Source organism: Bos taurus, chromosome 2, assembly GCF_002263795.3.
Source record: "Bos taurus isolate L1 Dominette 01449 registration number 42190680 breed Hereford chromosome 2, ARS-UCD2.0, whole genome shotgun sequence".
NCBI classification, from domain to species: domain Eukaryota; kingdom Metazoa; phylum Chordata; class Mammalia; order Artiodactyla; family Bovidae; genus Bos; species Bos taurus.
This window is the reverse complement of record NC_037329.1, coordinates 26,446,694-26,470,355: the sequence shown is the minus strand read 5'-3', so window position 1 is coordinate 26,470,355 and position 23,662 is coordinate 26,446,694. Positions and strand designations below refer to the sequence as shown.

The 23,662-nt window shown below is 35.4% G+C and overlaps 1 protein-coding gene across 1 annotated transcript in view; it reads left to right on the top strand.

Moving 5' to 3' along the window:
- Window positions 1-23,662, top strand: part of UBR3 (ubiquitin protein ligase E3 component n-recognin 3) — a 205,240-nt gene that overhangs the window by 47,245 nt on the left and 134,333 nt on the right. The window contains exons 6-8 of the mRNA XM_059878117.1: window positions 10,029-10,095; window positions 15,499-15,629; window positions 16,822-17,050. Coding sequence (XP_059734100.1) covers window positions 10,029-10,095; window positions 15,499-15,629; window positions 16,822-17,050 — 427 coding nt within the window. The remainder of the gene's footprint in view (window positions 1-10,028; window positions 10,096-15,498; window positions 15,630-16,821; window positions 17,051-23,662) is intronic.

Genomic DNA, 23,662 nt, shown 5'->3' with positions numbered 1-23,662 from the left:
TTTCAGTAAATACTTGTTGATGGTGACAACTTCAAAATACTTCATTTTAATTTGCATTCTCATAAAATGCTATTTTTGTGATAGTAGCTGAGACCACCTAGAGTTTGTGAAGTATACTTAATATTTATATTTAAAGACAGTAAGATTTTTTTGATCTTTAAATTGTATTTTATAATTAAACTTTTAGTTTATTTAAAAGTACTTTTTAACTAGCAATAAAACCTATGACCCAGCAGTCCCGCTACTGGGCATATACCCTGAGAAAACCATAATTCAGAAAGACACATGCATCTCAATATTCACAGCAGCGCTATTTGCAATTGCCAGGACATGGAAATGACCTAGATGCCCATCGACTCATCAATGGATAAAGAAGTTGTGGTACATGTATACAATGGACTATTACTTAGCCATAAAAGGGATGAGTGTGAGTCAGTTGAACTGAGGGGGATGAACATAGATCCTGTTATACAAAATGGAGTAAGTCAGAAAGAGGGAAAACAAATATAGTATATGAACACGTATATGGAATTTAGAAAAATGGTACTGATGATCCTGTTTGTAGGGCAGGAATAGAGATGCAGACAGAGAGAATGGACTTGTGGACGCAGCAGGGGAAGGAGAGGGAGGGATGAATGGAGAGAGTAGCACTGACATATATATACTACCATTTAGTAAAACAGAAAAGCTGCTGTATGACACAGGGAGCCCAGCCCGGGGCTCTGCGATCACCTAGTGGGGTGGCATGTGACTGGGGTGGGAGGGGTATATATATGTGTGTATATACACTTACGGCTGATTCACTGTGTGGCAGAAACCAACACAACATTGTAAAACAGTTACCCTCCAATTAAAAAAACAGTACTTTTTATACTTTATGTATTTATCATATTCTTTAAATGGGATGAAAATGGGGTCATTTGGACATCTGAAAACTTAAGAATTTGAAGTAGAGTTTTTCAGCTGGATATAAGTTGAAGGGATACCCACTTTGGTTTTTCTTTAAAAGGAACTTGAGCTTTTGTTAGACAGATCTGAGTTTGAATATTGCCTCATAGTATCGCAATGCTTTCTGCCAGGTTTTAAGCTTCTTAATATGAATTTTCTCATGAAAAAATGGTGATTATTCTAGTGTTAGGATTAAAGGGAATAACATATGTATTACCGCTCATGAACCAGATACAAATTACACTCTTGATAAATGTTTTTTGTCCTAGTGCTTTGTATGTAGAAGGTATTGAAATACTGAAATTTTCAGCTACCATGGGTCATATGATAGACATTTTTGCTTGTCTTTCCAGAGAAAATAAGTTTATTAAAGCATGGATTAAGAGTAATGAAGTTTATCTTTAAACTTTTAAATTGAAAGTTTACTCAAATATTATACACTGTGGTTGTTTTACCAGTATTCTGAAATATGAATAAGCTACAGTTTATCCAGTAATTTTTATAATTTCCAATTTTTTATTATAAGATACAGTGCTTGTATTTCTTTTCGAACAGTTAACTCTCTAAGATACGGAATTGCTTGACTACAGGGTGAAAGGTAAAAGTGTTAGTTGTTCAGTTGTGTCTGACTCTTTGGGACTCCATGGACTGTAGTCTGCCAGGTTCCTCTGTCCGTGGGATTTTCCAGGCAAGAATACTGGAGTGTATTGCTTTTTCCAGGGATCTTCCTGACCTGGGGATCAAACCTGGGTCTCTTCCATCTCCTGCATTGGGAGGCAGATTCTTTACCACTAGTGGCATCTGGAAAGCTCCAGACTATAGGGTTGCTGCTGCTGTTAAGTCACTTCAGTCGTGTCCAACTCTGTGCGACCCCATAGACAGCAGCCCATCAGGGTCCACCGTCCCTGGGATTTTCCAGACAAGAACACTGGAGCGGGTTGCCATTTCCTTCTCCAGTGCATGAAAGTGAAAAGTGAAAGTGAAATCCATGGGATTTTCCAGGCAAGAGTACTGGAGTGGGGTGCCATTACCTTCTCCAGACTATAGGGTAGGCATATTTAAATTGTATTAGGTTATATTTTTTTGTTAAAAAAAGGCACACACACTTATTTAAGATGACAAGTATGGAAAACTACAAAGATAAGACCATTACCCAGGGCCAGACATAGAAAGGTTTTAGTGATAGGAAATTTTCTATTTTAAGACTGCAATCATAATTTTTTTAATCAAAAAATTTCATATATGTTTTATTGACTTACATACTAACAAAGTCAAATCTTGAGCTAGAAATAGAAAAGTTGTGTAATATAACAAGACAAAAATGAGAATCAGAAGGAGGCAATTTGAAGGTTTAAAAAATTATGAATTCTGGAGCATTCCTCTTGCCTAACTTTCTTATAGATGAGGAAGCTGAATTTCAAATAATAAACTGATCCACTGGACAAGTGAATTCCATCTTGTCAGTAGTAGAGTTGCAAATGGATGCTAGGTCTCCTCTCTGCTGGTCTAGAGTTTTTAGTGTAAGGTGGATAAACCCAACCGTTCTTACTATTTCTGTGCAGCAAATTTGTCTTAAACTTTGTTGCTTACAATTACCATTTTTTGTTTTGCTAACAATTTTATGACTCAGAAATTTGGGAATGGCAGCTGGGCGGTTCTCACTTAGGTTATCTCACGAGATTCCTGTTATTTGTTGGCTGAGAAACTGCAGTCATCTGAAGGGTCAGCTGAATTGGAGATATAAGATGCTTGGACGGGGCTACCAGTTGATGCTGGCTCTGCACAGGGAGCTCACCCTGCTGGAGACCATCCAGCAGGGTGGTCTCAAGTTGTTGGGCTTCTCATATAGTTGTGGCTTTTCCCAATGTGAGTAACTCAAGAGCAGCAGCTGTGGGGCCTTTTCTGTGTTAGTCTTGGAATTTTACATACTATTACTTCTACTGCATTCTGTTCCTTATGAGTTGCTAAGGTGGGTTCAATGCAGAAGGAGGTAAATTCCACCTCTCAGAAGGTAGGGATGTCAAAGAATTTATAAACATGTTTCAAAATTTCCACAACCAGGATGTGAAATTTGCCATTCTTTTTCCTGGATTCTCTTGGTAGCCTAGAAATGACTGGTGATTATAGCTAAATACAGTACAGTAATTGATTATGTATTTTCCTGTCTATTTAAGTAGTACTTGTCTGTTGGGAAAAACTATAACATGATAATGAAATACCACTTTAGCCAGAAATGGCAACTGTAGTGTTTTAAAGAAGATCAAAGTTTTCTTTAGTATAATAGTTATATTACTACATCTCAAGAGAATGAAAGCTTATATTTAAAGTTATAAGAGAGTTTTAAAAGAATTGATCTTTACCTTGGTAGAATGAAAAGGGACATATTAAAATTTTACTAGGATTCATTGCAGCTTAAGGAACAGAATATAGTTTTGAATCTGATTAAAATGGAAGCTAACATTATCATAACTTTTCTGCTAATCTCTACTTGGGATCTCTATTGTGCTTTTATTTCTTAATGATAAACATTATTTTATTAGGACCAGTGATTTGGATGGAAAAAGCTTCCTTTTGTGCCTAGGTAATTATAAATAATAAGTAAGTTAATTGAGTTTTAATGTGATATATTTAGAGGGAAAATATAAGAATTTCCACCCTCTTTCTTTTTTTTTTTTCCACCCTCTTTCTTAAAAACTTTATTGTAGTATATTGCTTTACAATTTTATATTATTTTCTGCTGTACAGCAAAGTGAGTCAGCCATGTGTATATGTTATCCCCTCTTTTGGGGATTTACTTCCCATTTAAGGCACCACAGAGCGTTAAGTAGAGTTCCCTGTGCTGTACAACGTGTGCTCAGTTGCTCAGTCATGTCTGACTCTTTGCAACCCCATGGAATGCAGCTTTCCAGGCTTTTGGAAATTTCCAGGCCATGAAATTCTCCAGGCAAGAATACTGGAGTGGGTTCCCATTTCCTACTCCAGGGGATCTTCCCGACCTAGAGATCAAATCCATGTCTCTTGCATTGTAGGCAGATTGTTTGTCTATTGTGCCACCTGCGAAGCCTAATGATGTTTGAAAAAACTGATTTAAAACTATTTTAAATTTGTGTTATAGTTCTTTTCAAAGCATTTTTACATATATAAATGATGAAAATGCAAGCAGTAATTTAATAAGGATGGAATAAATAAAGGAGAAAGTAGATGAAAGGATAAGGAGATGGAAAATGTTAATAGAAGTGTACCAGAATTGATGCTTTTTAACTGTGGTGTTAGAGAAGACTCTTGAGAGTCTCTTGGACTGCAATGAGATCCAACCAGTCCATTCTAAAGGAGATCAGTCCTGAATATTCATTGGAAGAACTGTTGCTGAAGCTGAAACTTCAATACTTTGGCCACCTGATATTCCGAAGAACTGACTCATTAGAAAAGTCCCTGATTCTGGGAAAGATTGAAGGCTGGAGGAAAAGGGGACGATGGAGGATAAGATGGTTAGATGGCATCACCAAATCAATGGACATGAGTTTGAGCAAGTTCTGGGAGTTGCTGATGGAAAGGGAAGCCTGGTGTGCTGCAGTCCATGGGGTCATAGAGTCAGACATAACTGAGTCACTGAACTGAACTGAGATACAGATGTTCTTGAACAAATATCTATTTTATGCCATTTAAAAATTTCGTTAAAGCTTTTAAAGCCATATTGCATTTTATTTTGCAACTGCAGTCACAAATTATATGTTTGCTTTTAGCATTTATATTTGAAATTTAGTGAAGAGCTGAATATGGCTTAAGGATTGGAATTTCTGCACCCTTACTCTACAGGCCCATAGGGTTATTGAACAAACCCCTTTTGTGATTTCATTCTTACAATTTAGCGAAGTATATGAAAAAGGAGACAGGATGAGAAGAGGGCAATGACATCTCAAAAACTGCTATAGAGAGGGAATTATAACAATTAAGAAAATGTTGTAAGTTAGAATTGGAAGAGATCCTAGGCGTAGTCTAATTCTGCCAATTTGAAAAATGAAGAAACAAGTTTGAAACTCTTTAACAGCAGCAAGATTTTTCCTGTTTAAAGATTTACTTGATGAGCATACTGCTGTCTACTTAATTTTATTCATACAAGTTGTGTCAGATATTTGTCCCTGCTGTCCCTAGAGTAACAGAACATTATGTACTCAGCAGGGCTATTTATACACATGACATTCTTCATACTACTACTTCTTACTTTTTTTTTTTTTTGGTGTGTGTAGCTAAAATGTAATAGGAGTTTAAAATGTTCTTTGTCTTGAATGAAGCTGAAATAAAATAGAAACACATTTTAACTTTATGAAGTACTTTAAAATGTGAATTTATGTTTATTCATTTTTTGTTTAGATTTGTTCAGTCATCAGATAATTCAGTTCAAAAGAAAATTATCTCCAGTATTATATGTACATGGATGTAATAGAGAGTTTCTTAGAGAAACTAGGACTGTTTAAATCAAGATAACTTTTCAAGGAAAGATTATTTTCACTGAGGCTATTACCATAAGCAGTGTCCATTTATCTATGTGTATTGACCAGATCATTAATCTTTGTGACTTTGATACATTCTAGCTGTTAATACAAATTTAATAAATAAATAAACACATTTTTCCCCCTGTGTAACCATAAAATTTGAATGTCCATTGTTGAAAAATTGACAAATAGAAAAAAGAAAACACTTACCTCCAGCTGTGCTCTCCAGAGATTACCACTATTTGTTAATTTGTTTGTTTGCCTCTAGTCTTCTGTATTTCATACTCTTACATAAGAGAAATGATCACTTAACAAAATAAGTTACTATGTACTTTGATAGCTCTAATTATTAGGAATCTCTTCTTAATACCATGTTAAATATTATAATTTTCCCACCTTTCTTCTTGTTTCTCCCTATGGAAACATTTTAATTTTACTTCATTAGGTACCCCTTTAACTTTTTAGCTTTAGTTACACAGTATTCTCTGGTATTCATAGCTCTTTCACCTGTTCATACCTTTTTAAAATTATGATCTGATTTTGGTACAGAGTCACAAGGATAGCTTATCGTGAAGCATGTTATGGCTTCCTTTAGGCCTAAGGTTTTTTGTTAGCATTTTAGCAGCAGTGCTAAACTGCGGTAGAAGCTCCAGTGGTCAAATGAAACACTCAGGTCCCTCACTCACTTACCCCTTCAGATTTACAGCTGACAAGTTTGAGAGCTCCCTCTCTGCTTTGTATTTGTAAAATTGATTTAAAGCAAACAGTATCATGTTACAGTGGCTTACATAAATGTTTTCATTTTATTTTAGTTTCGCAAGATCTCCTTTGGATTTTATTTTTATAATCTGCTGTGTTAAATGTTTTAGCCTTGTGTATTTTGTATTAACATTGAATATTTTTTTAACCAACTGTGAATTTAAACTTGACTTCTTTTTATGGAGCTCATATTTTTTCATCTGTCCAGTAAATCCATCAAAGAAAGAAAGGTTAATTTGGGTTGAAAAACTACCTGTAAATTTTACAGGCTAGGAGTTTGAATCTGTTTTCTGGGGAGTTGGCAGGGGGCAAGGTGGGGTAAGGGTCTTCTCTGATATTGGACATAGATATCAAACTCAGCTAGGAAGGGAGTCTCCCTGTGTGGGAAACACACATGCAGTGTTGTCTACTTCTCTACTCAGGAACCTAGTTAACAGTTTCTGAGAGTGTTTCTGAGAGCTGTATGAATGCTGTCTCAGTTGAGGTTATTTATTTCCTCTCTTGTTCACTGGACCCATTATTTTCCCCCAGGGTTCTATACTGTTTTCTCGTGGATAAAAGGCGAAGAACTCTAACTCTCCATCTTGAGTTTGGGGTGGGGTCTTGTTGTCATGATAACTAAATTGTTTTCATTTTCCTTAATGCCTGAATATCCCAGCACTGGAAGTTATTCCTGTTTGTTGAAACTTTTGTTCTTGGTATTTGCCTGGTGGTCCAGTAGTTAAGACGCCATGCTTCCACAGCACGGGCGGGTATTTCATCGCTGGTTGGCGAACTAAGATCCTACATGCTTCGAGGAGCGGCCCAAAAAAATAGAACATGAAATAGATAACACATTCATCCATTATCTTGAGTAGATTGTTGTATTTAGGATTGAAAATCATAATTAGTATTAAAAACATTCATTAGCTTAAAGCTATAATTCATTGTCATCATTGAATAAATAGAAAATTAATATTAGCAAAAAGATGATGAAATTACCTATTACTCTATCACTTAGAGGTGACTTACTCTAATCATATATATTCTAACAGATTTTATATATGGTATATTTTAGAGACTCCATGCTATATATGCTATTCTGTAACCTGCTTTCCTTACTAATGGTAGTTTTAAACATCTGTAACAAAGAGTATATTTTAACATATTTTATTTGTGTGTGGTATCACTACTTAAATGGTTTCATACTCCATATGCTATCCTTCATAACATGCTTTTTTTTTTTCTAATTTATAGTAATAGTTTTTGAACATTTACCTGGTCATAATGAATATGGAACTCTAGTCTTGCTTTTCTTTAAAGAGTATATTTGTGCTATAATTTATTTCCCTAATTCCCTGCTCTGCTGTTGGAAACCAAAGGTTTTTTTTTTTTTTTTTGCCATTATAAATAACATTGTGATGAGTGTTATGCAGATGGTCCCTATTCACTTGTCTGATTATTTCTTTAAGATAAATTCTTAGAACTGGAATTTCTGTTCCAGTGATAGATACACTTTAACGACTTTCCATATATGTATTGACAAATTGCCATTCAGGAAAATTGTTCTGTTATGTACTCTCTCAAGTGTAGTACAAGACTACCCGTTATCCCACCTGTTTAAATGGAGGTGGACTCCCTTCCTAGCTGAGTTTGCTATCTATGATGATGTCAGGCTAATCTTTGTTTCTAGACTTTTGTCTTTGTGCCTTCTTGGAATGACTTTCCTCTCCCTAGCTTGACTAATTTTACTTGTCCTTTAAAGTGTAAGTTTGGAAAATTTTTAAAACTTTGTATTGTCATGGCCACTGCTTGACCAAGGATACACTTTTCATAGGAAGTTTTTATTTGAAATTATGAAATAATCCTAACCTGGAATATAATATTAAGTTTTTTTTTTTTTTGTCTTCTGCCAGGAGAACAGTTTCATAAATGACTATTAGCTAAAATCTCAAATTTTACAATCTTCTGGGTCTTGTGGCATGGTTTACATTCGTATATCTGTCTTTTATGGCTCCAAATTTCATACTGGCTGAGTTTCTCTTTGGACAAGGTGAGGGTGGCAAAGAAAGAGGGAGTATAGTTTGTTTGACTGTCACTATTGCTGCCGAGTAGATGACCATAGAGGCCTGGCTTTGGTGGGGGTTAACAGAGGGCATATAGAAGTGCTTAGTAAATGCTGAATGACTGAGCTATGAAGTATCTTTCAGAACCTCCAGACTGGTCTTTAGGGCTGATGCTGGACTTGTCAGAAACTTGCAGTTAAGTCTTGGTATGTAGGCCAAGAATACTACAACCAGTGGGTTGAGCCATAGTATAAAGCTGAGGCTTTTCTGCTTTGGAGGTTTGATTTAATTGAGAAAGTGTCTGGGAATTTGTACCATGGTTCTATCCTGCCATCAGCATAATTGGTTAGCATAACAGACAGTATGCCAAATACTACCACACATAGCTTTATAATACTAGTTGGCTCATACATGTTTGGAAAATAGGAAAAAGATGTCAGTATAACATGGAAGTTTTGGTTTCCTATGCAATTTTTCCTGAACTATGCAATAGTTCAGGAGATCTGGGATAATGGGGTACAGTCATGTCCTTTTTCTGGAGAGAAACACACCCTCATCTGCAAAGGGAACAGGAACCTTTTCAGCAACATTTGAAGAAAATTAGAACTGAGCACCTGCACCCATGGCTTCCTGCTTTAGAGGCACATTCCTAGCTTCACTGTTGGCTTCACTACTAGCAGGCTGCTTCCTTTGCTCCTCTTCCCTTTATGTTGTCTCAGTCAGCTAGCTTCCCACTCTGTTGTGGTGGTATGTTGTTAACATCCCATGAGACATGCTCAAATCACTCCAAGATGTTTGCCTGGGCATCCAAATGATCTCCCCAGGTACCAATTATTGCTTTTGTTATTTCTTTGGGTATACACTTTCTTGGTTACAGAATAGGTTGTGAATGGTCTGTCCCTCACTCTTCTATTCCCTATAAGCCTTGTTATTTTTAATGTGAGGATTTTTTTTCAGGAATGGATATATCACATGTGAGCAGAAATACATATATTTTCTTCTTGGATTTTTTTTCCTAGTGAAAGTGAAAGTGAAGTCACTCAGTCATGTCCGACTCTTTGTGACCCCATGGACTGTAGCCTACCAGGCTCCTCAGTCCATGGAATTTTCCAGGCAAGAGTACTAGAGTGGGTTGCCATTTCCTTCTCCAGGGATCTTCCCAACCCAGAGATCGAACCCCAGTCTCCCGCATTGCGGGCAGATGCTTTACCATCTGAGCCACATAATAATTTGTTTTATTAACATTTTTTTGACCATCAACTCCAGCTTCTAACATGCTGTGCTTATTTTTCAGAACTTGATCTCTTGAACTCATTTGTTTGTATTAGACTCTTCAAAACTTTTCTGCTATTCATTGCTTTAACCCCCTTCTCCTTCTCCTCTTCCTTCCTGTGCTAATCTTTTCCCTCCTCCCCTTTAGCTTCTTTGTGCATTTAATATTTTGTTTATAAGTTAGGAAGACTTTTATTTTGGGATTTTGGGGCATTTGAGAGTCTTTCATTAGAGGCACAGATTAAGTTTAAGAACTTTTGCATTTTAATCCTAAGAATTTTCATGATATATTTAATTATAATGCTAATTTTAAATTTAATTTTCAATTAAAAGTTATCAGTATTAAAATACATTTTATTATAGCAAATACATGAGTAAAATTATTGATTAATAATATGTAAGCACACCTGTATTTTCTATTTAATATAATTTATAAGCATATTTAAATTTACATAAAACATATAAATTCATGACTAGGACTACAGATAATGCTAATTTTGTTTTTCTCCAGGAGGATCAGGATGGGAGTCAAGGTCTGGGCAAAAGAAAGAGGGTCAAACTAAGCAGTAACACCAAAGGTATTTATATTTTGTTTTTTTTTCTTCTGTTAAAAAATGCTTAATTACTAAGAGCACTTGGTTGGGTGGCCATCAAAGCTCTTTGAAGAGAGAGTTATGTTATTAGATGTGTTCAATATGGAGAAAGAGTTGTTAGGGGATGATTGTGGGAGACCTCAATAGCAAGCGAAACCCTTACTGTTGGAATTTTTATTCATAGTTTTCTTCATAAAATGAGCGATATTATATTTGAGCCAGAAAAATAGTCTTTTCATTGAATCTTTTAATTTGGATCCAGCGTTTTTGGTATAAAGCTTAAATTTGATTTGTATCTTTTTGTAATCCGGGGTATGCAATTTCTAGAATGAAAAAGGATGAGCAGCATGGAAGTGGTGTGGATATGTATCAGAAAAAGTAACAAGAGTGAAGGAAAATGAGAATGAATGGCACTTAACAAATATTAAGGGCTCAGTAAGGACTCAATATATATTGATGCAAAGGAGAAGTAGATATGCCTGTAGTGAGGGAATAGATTAGTAATATTTATCGAACTTTTGTATATGCTAGACATAGTGCTAATCACAGCATGTGCATTCTGTCATTTAATTCTCACAGTAACCATATGTAGTAGGTTTTATTGTTACTACTGTTTTATGAATGAGGAATGAAGGCATGTTAGGCATAACAGCTAATGAGAGGTAGGTCTTTAATTCAAATTCCAGAGTTTAAATGCTTTATCACTATATTTTCTTGACCCTCCCTAAAAGCTTTTCAAGAGTACTTGTTATTAGTTGGTAGCCTGTGCTCCATTTTTGAAATGGATTTCTAAATCTTAGCATAGTCTTATTTTCTGGGTTAGTATGATCTGTTAGAAAGTCTTCAGAGGTTAAAATATTTTCATGAAAAGATTCTTTTTTCTACTGCCAAGTGTGTCTTTTGGAAAGTTTAAGACTGCTTGGAAAGGTGGAGCAAGCAGACAGTTTTCGTTGAGGCTCATTTTGTAAGTCTGTTCTTAGTTACTCACGTTGCTGCATTCAACTTATGGACTGTTAGCAGAGGGCATGAAATTTGATTTGCTGTCCAGGACTCACGCCTGCAACATGTTCCCCTTTTTCTTAGCCCTGCAGAAAATCTGTAATGCCTGAAAGAAATTAGAAACCCATTTGGCTACCTGGCTCTTTGACTTAACCAGAATTATGCATGTGCTTACCTGAGTCCTTGAGATACATCTGAGTTGGAGGAGATTGTTAGGCATATACTTGAGTTTAAGCTTCAGGGATGTTCAGAAAATACCTCAGAAAACAATGTTAAGAGGTCATTGTTTTCCTTCAGCCTGGTCAGACTCTGGCTTAAGACATTTTTTATGCAGACTTCATGTTGAAGTTTCTTTTATACCTGAATTTTTTTGCATTTGAGATAGATTGTTGTCTCTTCCTTCCTTTACTGGTAAGAAGTAGTAAAGAGATTTAAGACTTGATTAGTTATCATGTTTGGTTTGAGTATGTACATTGAAGAAATGGCTTTTTCAGTTAGAAACTCTTTTCAAGAAGTGATTGTTGCTTTTGAAAATGTCTGAAGTCCAGAGTGGTTTAGTTTTTGTAAGAATTTGATTCAACAGTTTGAAAGCGAGCTGAAAATAAAATATGTAATGATGGACAAGAGGAGAGGCACTGTGCTAACACATCACTGCCTATTTCAAAAGTTCAGTTTTAAGGATGAAAAAGCTTAGGCCTAGAGGACTTCAGCTAACATGGCCAAGATGAGCTGGTGAGTTGCAGAGCCTGGACTCTGCTGCCTAAATTAAAAGCTGTCATTCATTTATACCACATACTAATTCAGAAATTTTGTTTTACAATTTTGCTTGAAGTGGTTTTAGGTGTTGTGAAGCTCATGATAGTTTAATCAAGATTTTAAAGGTAATAATCATACATAACTAATGAAAGCGTTTCTAACCAGATTTCTATAACATAACATATAAAACACATAGCACATGCTTTAAATATCTTGGGAAACTGGTGTCTTTTAAGAATAACAGTGAAGACATTGTGGTTCACCCCCCACCCCCACTTTTATGTCTGAAGATAGAAAAATTGGATTGTACTTAACAGCAGCTATTTTCATTTTAATAGAAGGCACAGCTTTTCTGGGGTATTCGATTATTTTATTTATTAAAACAAAGTTAATATATCTTCAATTTTTAATGCTTGATATACAATTATGGTAGCTTCAGGCTTTTCTTTGGCTAATACAAACTTGCAGAGAGTTATAAGTATGAATTTAAGAATAAATACTACTAGTTTAAAAAAAAGAATAAATACTACTAGTTTTGTTCAGCTTTGTAATTATTTTCAGAAGCACTTACCTGGCAGGGGTATTTTTTTGGTAGTCCGTGAAATTCTCAGTCATGTTGGTACCAAGTGAATTTTGAGAATTAAATTGGCTTCGGCAATCTGTGCTGTAAGTTATATTCTGATTTTTAATTATAATCCTTTTATTCCTGTCACCTAATTCATTTGGCCCCTAATTTTGTTACTTTTTGACTTTGAATCTGTCAGTGTGACCTTTGAATATATTTTACCTCATTTCTTGCAAAACTGGTCATTTCTCTTTTAAATCATTGCTATATCCTGGAAGTGGCAGGAGTAAGAGATTTCTGTTTTACAAGTAGAAAATTGTGTGATTTGAAAAATAAAGAATTTTTATTTCCAAATAAGAGCTGTATATTATAATTGTATTTCTATTTTTAGTCCTTCTGCATATGGCTTATACTGAAGGCTCCACTGAAAGGGAGTTAGATGGGGGGGATTAGCAGATATTTTTGTCTCTGTATAGTTTAAATTATAGTGTTTCTAGATTAATGAAGTTGTTATTCTGAAAATAGTGGTTGTTAATTATTAATGGAAAATTGGATTAAGGTTATATCTGATTTAAGTCTTATTAAACTCAGTGTTTTATGAAAAAATCAAGAGAGTGATTAAATACTGAGGTTACTCTTTTAGACTCATTACCTGAGGAGATAATGATGTTACTGTTTAGTCACTAAGTTGTGTCTGGCTTTTTTGCCACTCCCTGGACTGTAGCCCATCAGGCTCCTCTGTCTATGGGGTTTTCCAGGTAAGAATACTGGAGTGGGTTGCCATTTCCTCCTCCAGAGGATCTTCCTGACCCTGGGATCAAACTTGCCTCTCTTGAGTCTCCTGCATTGGCAGGAGGTTCTTTACCACTGAGCCACCTATGATATGAACGTATTACTCAATAATAGAAGAACTGTAGCACGGGGATAGGATTGGAATAGGGTTCATTAAAAATTCTGCAAGATTACCCTGGAAGACTATTTGACATGTAATTAGTTAGGGCTATACCTGAGTATTTTGATTCATGTGATACTGGTTTTTCAGATCTCTCCTCTAACTCTAGTTCTTGCTTAAGCACTGAACCAGTCCATAGTTGACACTTAATGCCCTTATATAGAGTTGATGATTCAGAGCAGTATCACAGGATAGTTTGCTCTAGTAAAGATTAATAGAATTTTCTAGTTCATTTTGAGGGGTAAAAGAGAACTAAAGTATTAAAAACATTCAATTCAACTTTGCTGTACACCTTGAAACTAACACAGCATTGGTAATCAAATATACTCCAGTGTAAAATTTAAAAAAATTCAGTTCCTCATGTACCAGTTGAGACCTTTCTGTTGATTCAGCAAGGCAAGGAGGCAGAGATAAGCGGGAAAGAGCCTAACCCTCAAGAAGTGGCACTTGGCTTTAGAAATAGGCTTTCCAGGAGATAATTCATTCCCCCTTCGAATACCTTTTAATTCAAAACAGACATCCATTTCCTGTTTCCTCTATGTATGAAGAGGGCATCTTGAGTCCAGTGCAAGTAAACATAGCTAACATTCTATATGTTTTCTGGTATGTTCCTACCAGAAGAGAGTAGATGCTTTTGTATATTAGAGTAAGCAGTGCACTAATGATTATTTTCTCTAGTGAAGTTAACATTTCATTTATGAAGGATAATTTTAAAGAAATAGATAAATTATCCTATAAAGATTTTTCAAAACAAAATTGGAGTTAGTCCTTAGTAGTATGTTTTTAGTTTAAAATTACTACTATTTAAATTATGTGCCATGAATATTGTTCTTGTAAGATAATTATTTTAAATCATAGTAGAAGTTTTAGATAAAGGGCTTATGCTTCAGTTCAGTCACTCAGTCGTGTCTGACTCTTTGTGACCCCATGGACTGCAGCACTCCAGGCGTCCCTGTCCATCACCAACTCCTGGACCTTGCTCAAACTCATGTCCATCGAGTCGGTGATGCCATCCAACTTTCTCATCCTCTGTCATCCCCTTCTCCTCCTGCCTTCAATCTTTCCCAGTATCAGGGTCTTTTCAAATGAGTCAGCTCTTCGCATCAGGTGGCCAAAGTATTGGAGCTTCAGCTTCAGCATCAGTTCTTCCAATGAATATTCTAAAGGACTGATTTCCTTTAGGATTGACTGGTTGGATCTCCTTGCAGTCCAAGGGACTCTCAAGAGTCTTCTCCAACACCACAGTTCAAAAGCATCAATTCTTCGGCTCTCAGCTTTCTTTATGGTCCAACTCTCATATCCATACATGACTACTGGAAAAACCGTAGCTTTGACTAGATGGACCTTTGTTGGCAAAGTAATATCTCTGCTTTTTAATATGCTGTCTAGGTTGGTCTTAGCTTTTCTTCCAAGGAGTAAGTGTCTTTTAATTTCATGGCTGCAGTCACCATCTGCAGTCATTTTGGAGCCCAAGAAAAAAAAGTCTGTCACTGTTTCCATTGTTTCCCCATCTATTTGCCATTAAGTGATGGGACCGGATGCCATGATCTTAGTTTTTGAATGTTGATTTTTAACCCAGCTTTTTCACTTTCTTCTCTTTCACTTTCATCAAGAGGCTCTTGTTCCTGTTCATTTTCTGCCATAAAGGTGGTGTCATCTGCATATCTGAGGTTATTGATATTTCTGCCAGCTTGTGCTTCATCCAGCCTGGCATATTTGATTCCAGCTTGTGCTTCATCCAGCCTGGCATTTTGCATGATGTACTCTGCATATAAGTTAAAATAGCAGGGTGACAATATACAGCTTTGACATACTCCTTTCGCAATTTGGAACCAGTTCATTGTTTCATGTCTGGTTCTTATGTTTAAGGACAAGTAATTATTTTTCTAGTAACTACTTTATGTTGAATTATAAGGACTAAGTAAGTATTTTATTGTACTGTGGATATTATAGAAACAACTTGATATTGTTAGTATTATCATTTCAATTATTGAAAGGATAGCCTTGATTTTTAGGCATATTCAGATGTTTGAGGTTGCTGGGTTGTTATAGTAAGGTTTAAATGAGATGAGCAACTTAAATCATTAGGGTGATAAATTTTATTTTTCTTATGTAGATCAATCCATAATGGATGTTTTGAAACATAAAAGTTTCTTAGAAGAGCTATTGTTTTGGACAATAAAGTATGAATTTCCGCAGAAGATGGTGACTTTCTTACTCAACATGCTTCCAGATCAAGAGTATAAGGTATTTACATTTTTTCCTTCTTTCCTGAACTTTGGTCACCTTTCTTTGCCTTGTCAACATTAAATCTTTTTGATGTATTTCTCAGCTCAGTTGCCAAAAGAGGGCCTACATAAAGCACAGTATTTTAGATCTGAATCAAAGCACTTTTACAGAGTGGGATCCTTAGGGTTACCGTTCTGCATGAGACTTGGTCCAGAGAAATTGCTGGGGAACAAACAAAAGCACAATTACACAAATAAATATGTAGTTAAAAATTATAGTAAATTCTCTAAAGGAGAAAGATGCAACATGCTTTGAGAAAATGTTTAATGGGGACAACTGAATTTAGATTGTGAGATTCAGCATGGGAAAAGCTCAGAGTTAGTAGCTTCTGGCCATAACTGTTAAGACACAATAGTATTGACTCATGTACACATGTAGATGAGTGAAGTCTCTAGTCTCAGAGGGTGTGGACCCACCAGTTACTCTTGTATGGTTATGGCAAAGTTATACAGCCTTGTATCTGAAAAGACAGTGAATCATGGGTTAGCTCTTCTTATGGTTTAAAAAGTAAAGCCTCTTTAGGAGTGACACTTTAATAATGCTGTTTTGTGTGTTTATGTCTCCTTAAGAAAATAATAGATGAAGTGTATATGGTACACAAAAAAGAAAACTTAAATATTGGTTGGCTTTCAGATCAAATAGGAAAAAATATCATTACTTTTGGAGTAGTCACATTGACTCACTTATTGTTTAGTTGTGTAAACAACTTGATGATTTTCAAATGAGACTTTAGATTTTATTGCTAAAGTAGTTAGCACAGGACAAAGACATACTTTGACATTAGTGAATTGATACCTTTGTGCAAAGTGAAGATTTGTGTTTTTAAACCATCTTTGTAATTGCTTTAAAACATTAATAATTTAAAATGCATATTGAATATTTTTTTAGCTATCAAACTATTTTGCAAATTTTCAAAAAAGGGACAAATTTACATTTGTACAGTGACTACCGTCATTGAAATTACTTTTCCAATTGTCTTGGACATTGTCATAAGCTAATCATAGCTTAGTTTTATAAATTTTATACTTTATAATTTATACTTTTTACTTTATACCATTTTATACTTTAAAATGCTAATAATATAATACGTTGAAAATGTGCCAGCAAAATTAAACTGTGTTTTTTTCTTCCTGTTTAAAACATTTTACAGGTTGCTTTTACAAAAACTTTTGTTCAGCATTATGCTTTCATTATGAAGACACTGAAGAAAAGTCATGAATCGGACACTATGTCTAACAGAATTGTGCATATTAGTGTTCAGTTGTTCAGCAATGAAGAGCTAGCCAGACAGGTAACAGAAGAATGTCAGCTGCTGGATATTATGGTCACTGTGCTGTTATACATGATGGAAAGTTGCCTTATTAAAAGTGAGCTACAAGGTAAACTCAGAATTATTTTCACTGGTTTTATAAGTACACTTTGCATAACTAGCCTTAAAAACTCTTTTTATGCTTAAAAGTAGTTTTTAAAAATATTATAAAATAATACATATTTGTTAAAGCTTGAAAAATTTTAGCAAAATTTAAAGAAAAAACTTTAAATACAGTTCTGTTATTCACAAATAACTTGTTAACATCTTGAGATGTTTCATTTCTTTTTGTGAGCTGAGTATTTTTATAGATAAGAATATGTGCTTTAAAATATTCTGTCAAGTATACACATTAAGAACATGATTTTTAATGATTGCAGATAGTAATATCATATGACTTTACTGTAACTTATTTAACCATTTTCTTATTAGGTATATTTCTATTTTTGCAGTCATGAATTTATTATTGTCAGCTTTAGACATTTTATATGTATATACTTTTATAATTTAAAAGTTGAAGTAAATCTTGCCTTTTATATGTTCCTTTAGTGTGATCTGTAATTTTCTTCCTTTATGCCTTTTCATATTGCCATAACATTTCTAGGAATTCCTCCCATTCTTATTTCTTTGTGGTCTTTCATCTTGACTTTACCTTCTCATAATAATTTATATTATTTGAGTATTTGCTATGTACTAGGCACTGTGTTAATATTATTTATACATTGTTTCAATTAAATTTCTGAACAACTCTCTGTGTATGCTCAGTCTTTCAGTCGTGTCCAACTCTGTGACCCCACGGACTGCATTCTGCCAGGTTCCTCTGTCCATGGGATTTTCCAGGCAATATACTGGAGTGGGTTGCCATTTCCTATTCCAGGAACAGCTCTCTAGATTGGTGTTATTATTTTTTCCACTTGAAAGATGAGTAAATTGAGGCTTAGAGAAATTGAGTCATTTGTTGTAGAATATATAGTTAGTAGATGACAGAACCAAGAAGGACTTTGTATCTCCTGATTTCAGAGTCTTTGTTCTTAGTCACAGTATAGCCTGGCCAATTTTAATAGGACTTTGTCTTCACTTGTCGGCACTTGGAGCTAAATTTAAAAAATAATAACAAACAATGCATCAAATTTAATCTTAGGACCTTTCCATTCTCTGTGAATGGGAGATCTTACGCTTGAAACCTGCCTTCTACTGTTGTCTCCTTTTGCATACCAACTCCTGTTTTCTCTTTATACTGAAAGTCTGCCTATTCTCAGGTGCAGTACCATAGCCTGAAAATTTGTATAGGGATCAGTGCAGGCATGGTGCCTTCTATGTAATAATAACTACTACTAATAATGATAGCTCCCATCTTTTGAGCACTCACTGTATACCATGGTTTCTTTCCAAGTGCTTTAATATGTTTTATCTAATTTAACCATCAGCAATTCTGGGGAGTAGATACTGTTTTTTCCATTTTATAGGTGAGGCAACGATGAGGCAACTGTGGCTTACGAGTTGAGAAGTCAGTGATCTATGGTTTAGCTGTGAGTGTAAGTCTAGGTGTCTGACTTCAAAACTCATACTCTGCCTCACTATGTACAATAACTCTGACTTCCCGTTGTAAGTATAATGGGAGAATAATATATTATTTACATAAAGCAGTATACTTGCTTACCTTTTTAATGGAAATATTAAAAACTGCTTTGCATTATTTTTCTATCTTTGTGTAGGATGCCCTTTTCTTTATTAGATACTTAGCTGTGTATATTCAGTTCAGTTCGGTCGCTCAGTTGTGTCCAACTCTTTGCAACCCCATGGACTGCAGCACGCCAGCTCCCTGTCCATCAGCTGTGTATATTACTCTTTTTCTTTTTTGAAGTAGTATCTGTCATCATTGAACTGTATCAATGATATTTTTATACATAGAATTATATAATTAGAAAAGGACTTTTCACAAATATAGCATTTTTAATTTATAAACTGACAAACTTGGAAAAATGAAAAGTATCTACTCTTTTCGAAAGAATTGAACCTTTTTTCTTGACTAAGTGGTTTAGCTATGCTTATTATGTACGGCTTGCGTCTTAGAGAAGAATGTTTGGGAAGAGGATGTATATGAGTCTGCCTCCATTTCTTTTTCTAGCCAGCTTTCCTGAGAGAGCTTTTGTATTTGTTTCCTTAACTTTTAGTCACTCGTTAACCCACCTCCATTAGTGTTTGTTTCTGTTCTGTTGCTTCTCCAGAATTGTCCAGGACTCCATTAGCTACATGTCCTACTTTTCCTAGAACTGCTCCAGGTTATGCCTATTATTTTGACATTAATTTTAATACAGTCTTTTTTACTCTCAAAAGTGTTCCAGTTTATAAAATTAATTATATGGTCACCCTTTCTATGACTACATGATAAGGCAGCTGGTGATAAAATGCTGGACCTTATCTTGCTTGATTTTCATTAGCATTTCACACTGTTGATTCTCTGTTGTTTGTGTGGTGTGAAATTATTTTCTGCTTATTCTGTCAGTGTTGGTGTTTCTTGGCACTTGGTCTTGCTATCTCTGTGTTTTTTACTTTTCCCGTATTTTCTGAAATTGTATTACGTAGTCTTCTTTGCTTTCTATGTATACTTTCTTCTATTAGTCTGTCCTGAAAATTCTTATGCAGATTGAATATCCCAAAAGCTAAATAGCTACAAGTAGCATTGCTAAGGTCTTTAAATATAGATGTATTTTTTCTAGCAACAAACTACATAATTTCTAAGCCAAGTCTAACACTATCTTTAGCTCCAATGCTGTTTTTGTTTCCTCTTTCTAAAGTATGTAACATTTCATGGTACATATTTACTGGTTTTCTAAGAACACCATATGTTTTTCTTGTTTTTACATGAAGAGTATTGGAATGAGCTTTAAATATATTGAATTAGCTAGAGATATTACCCAAGTTCTCTATGCTTTTTAGTTTGTAACAGCCTCTGTCTAGCTTTTGTATGCATTGTCATTAGACAGTGTTTGAAAATTTTGTCTATACTGTTAGTAAATGTAGGAGCTGATACAATGAGTATTCACATGGCCACAGCAATAACTGAAGATTAAAAGGAAAAAGCCTCTAGTAGTACTTGACCCCTTCCTTATACTTTTACTTTCTTATACTTTTCCATATCCCTGAAATTTTACAGTTTGTCCTGTGAAATTGTCTGTGTAGAATGGAACTTTAAACCGTGTGTTGCATAACTGTAGTAATGTCTGTAGTTGCTCATAATGCCAGATTGATCATCCTTCCTGAATATTATATTATTTATTGAACTATATTCTTTGGATGTCCGCAGGCACCTCACACACACAATGTCAACACCAAAAACTCATTCTCTGTCTATGAAGTTCTGCTTCTTTCCTATTACCTGTGTGTGTGTGTCTATAAGTTTGTGTGTGTTAGTGCTCAGGTTGCTGTTTTGGCACCACACTAACCATCTACAGAGCTGCCCAACCTAAAACCTAGGAGTCAGTTTTGACTTCTTACTCTTTGTAGATATAGTGACCATCACCAGGTCTGTCATTTAAATCCTTTAAATATATTAGAATAACCAGTTCTTTTCATCTCTGCTCTTTATGCCAGTACCGTAGTTCAAGCCATTGCCATCTCTAGGCCTTATATTACTAGTCATCAGCACTCTTCTATAATCACTCTCCACACTAAACATCTATTCATGTCCTTTCTTGCTTAAAACCCCCTCTGTGGCTTGCCATTCTCGTCTCATGAACTGCAAACTGCTAAGGCTGATTTATAAGGCCATCTAGACTCACTGGTGCCACTTAACCTCTGCATTCTTTGTCCAGTAGTTCCAATCTTTTTGATACGGCTTCCTCTACCTAGAATACCTTTTCCTCCTCATGTCTAGTTTGTTTGGCTAATCACAATTTCTACATCATTCTGTAGAATGATGTATAATCTCAGTATAAACATCACTTCATCAGGAAACTCTTTTTCCTAAATTGTAGACCAGCTTTATTTGTTCTTAGGACTTCTTGTACTCTCTTACAGCCCTACCATGCTGTATCTTCTTATATTAATCTCAGCAGAGAAAGAGACTGTATAAAATCTTGATTTACTTTCCACTTTATTTTCAGAGCTTACTAGAATGCTGGACTCTCGGTAGGAACTCAGTAAATATTTGTTGCTGAGTGACTGCAAGGAGATCCAACCAGTCCATTCTAAAGGAGATCAGTCCAGGGTGTTCTTTGGAAGGAATGATGCTGAAGCTGAAACTCCAGTCCTTTGGCCACCTCATGCGAAGAGTTGACACTCTGATGCTGGGAGGGATTGGGGGCAGGAGGAGAAGGGGATGACAGAGGATGAGATGGCTGGATGGCATCACTGACTCGATGGACGTGAGTTTGAGTGAACTCCGGGAGTTGGTGATGGACAGGGAGGCCTGGTGTGCTGCGATTCATGGGGTCGCAAAGAGTCAGACACGACTGAGCGACTGAACTGAATATCATCTAACACTGAATCACTGCTGTCCCTGTATCTATATTTGGAAAAGTATCAGTTGGATAAAAATAGAAGTTCTAGTCATTTTGTTTCATTATAGATTCCAAGGTATTTTTCACAAGGACAGTAGTGTATTTAAAGCAGTGTCAGGAAAATAGTGATTTTGATTAATTGTATTTTGCTTGTTCATCCTCTGATTTCAATTAAACAGTGATTCTCAATGTTTATAAAAGTTAAAAAAATCTCGGCATCCCTAAGCACTGTCCCATCAAAATCAACTGCTCACTCACTCATAATGGCTGTAGCTGTCAGAGAACATTTCCAAATCTTCAGTTCAGTCGCTCAGTCGTGTCCGACTCTTTGTGATCCCATGAATTGCAGCATGCCAGGCCTCCCTGTCCATCACCAACTCCTGGAGTTTACTCAAACTCATGTCCATTGAGTCGGTGGTGCCATCCAGCCGTCTCATCCTCCATCGTCCCCTTCTCTTTCAGCCCTCAATCTTTTCCAGCATCAGGGTCTTTTCAAATGAGTCAGCTCTTCGCATGAGGTGGCCAAAGTACTGGAGTTTCAGCTTCAACATTAGTCCTTCCAAAGAACACCCAGGACTGATCTCCTTTAGGATGGATGAGTTGGATCTCCTTGCAGTCCAAGGGACTCTCAAGAGTCTTCTCCATCACCACAGTTCAAAAGCATCAATTCTTTGGCGCTCAGCTTTCTTTATAGTCCAACTCTCATATCCATACATGACCACTGGAAAAACCATAGCCTTGACTAGACGGACCTTTGTTGGCAAAGTAATGTCTCTGCTTTTTAATATGCTGTCTAGGTTGGTTATAACTTTCCTTCCAAGGAGTAAGCGTCTTTTAATTTCATGGCTGCAATCACCATCTGCAGTGATTTTGGAGCCCCCCAAAATAAAGTCTGTCACTGTTTCCAAATCTTAGGTGTGGGTAATTTGTAAAACCTCCCTTATCTCCATTTCCTCATTCAGCTATACCCTCTCTCATTCTATTGTGGGTACTGTTTCATATGTTGTTAAGTTTGAGTTCGGTAAAATAATTTCACGGAATGAAACCTAAATTTAATTTATAGAAATATGGAGTGCAGTAGAAGCCCTCTTCACTGATGAGTTTGACAATAGGGTGGTTAGTTAGAAAGTTGATTAGAGTGAGGAATTGTTTAAAAATGATACATAGATATCTGAAACAGAGGATTTTAACTTAAATCATAAGAATGGTTGTTTGTTCTCCAGTTTTTTCATTTTGGGCAGAGCATTTGTAAGTTATTGTATTCTTTACTGGAATTCTCTTTTATCCTTCTTGTATATACTACATTTGTAAAGCAGGACCTGTGATTTCCATTTTCAGTTTCTTTAAAGTAGAATAAGAACATAAAAATTTTTATGAAACAGTCTGAGTTTTGAAAGTCTTCTGTACTCTTATGATTTTTCTCCTCCAAGATTTTCTTAAGCACTTTTATTGTCTTTCAAAAGCTTATGATCCAGCTTTTATAATAGCTCTATTTATGCATTCGCGTTTTATCAGATTATATACTTGTGATTTAAATTTTATGATTATAATGCAAAGAACAATTAGTATGAACAGAAACAAAACAGACTCTGGATAAGCATATACCTTGGGTCTTGTGTAGTCTGGAATAGGCTCAACTTTGAGCATTCTTTGTATTATGGGTATTAATGTGTTTTACAGTAGGAACCGGGGGCTTGTTTGTCCAGTGAATCAGTTAAGGTGGAATAGGGAAATAGGTCAAGAGAGCTAATACATACATGCTATAACTTCTAATAGTAAAGATTTTATACAAGCCTAATCCTCCCCATCGCTTCCTTCCAATGATGTGTTTAAACTTTGAGGCTTTTTTTTTTTTTTAAGGCTTAAGAAGTTTATGTATGTATTTTATAGTTTCATAACTCAATATTGTGTAATATGTTTGACAGGTATTAATAATAATTGTAATGATGTGCTAAGTGTTATGTTAATGTTTCATTTAATTGCCTTAATATATGTGTTTTTTCCCCATTTTTATAGGTGAGGAAATTGATTCAGAGTTATGTAATATACCTGAAGCCATATAGGTATTAAATGTCAGGTTGGGGTTTGACTTTAGGTGACTCTGATTCTAAAATATATAATCTTTATCATTGATAATCAGGCTATTTTTTTTAAGCGATTTTTTTTGGGTGTATGTGTTT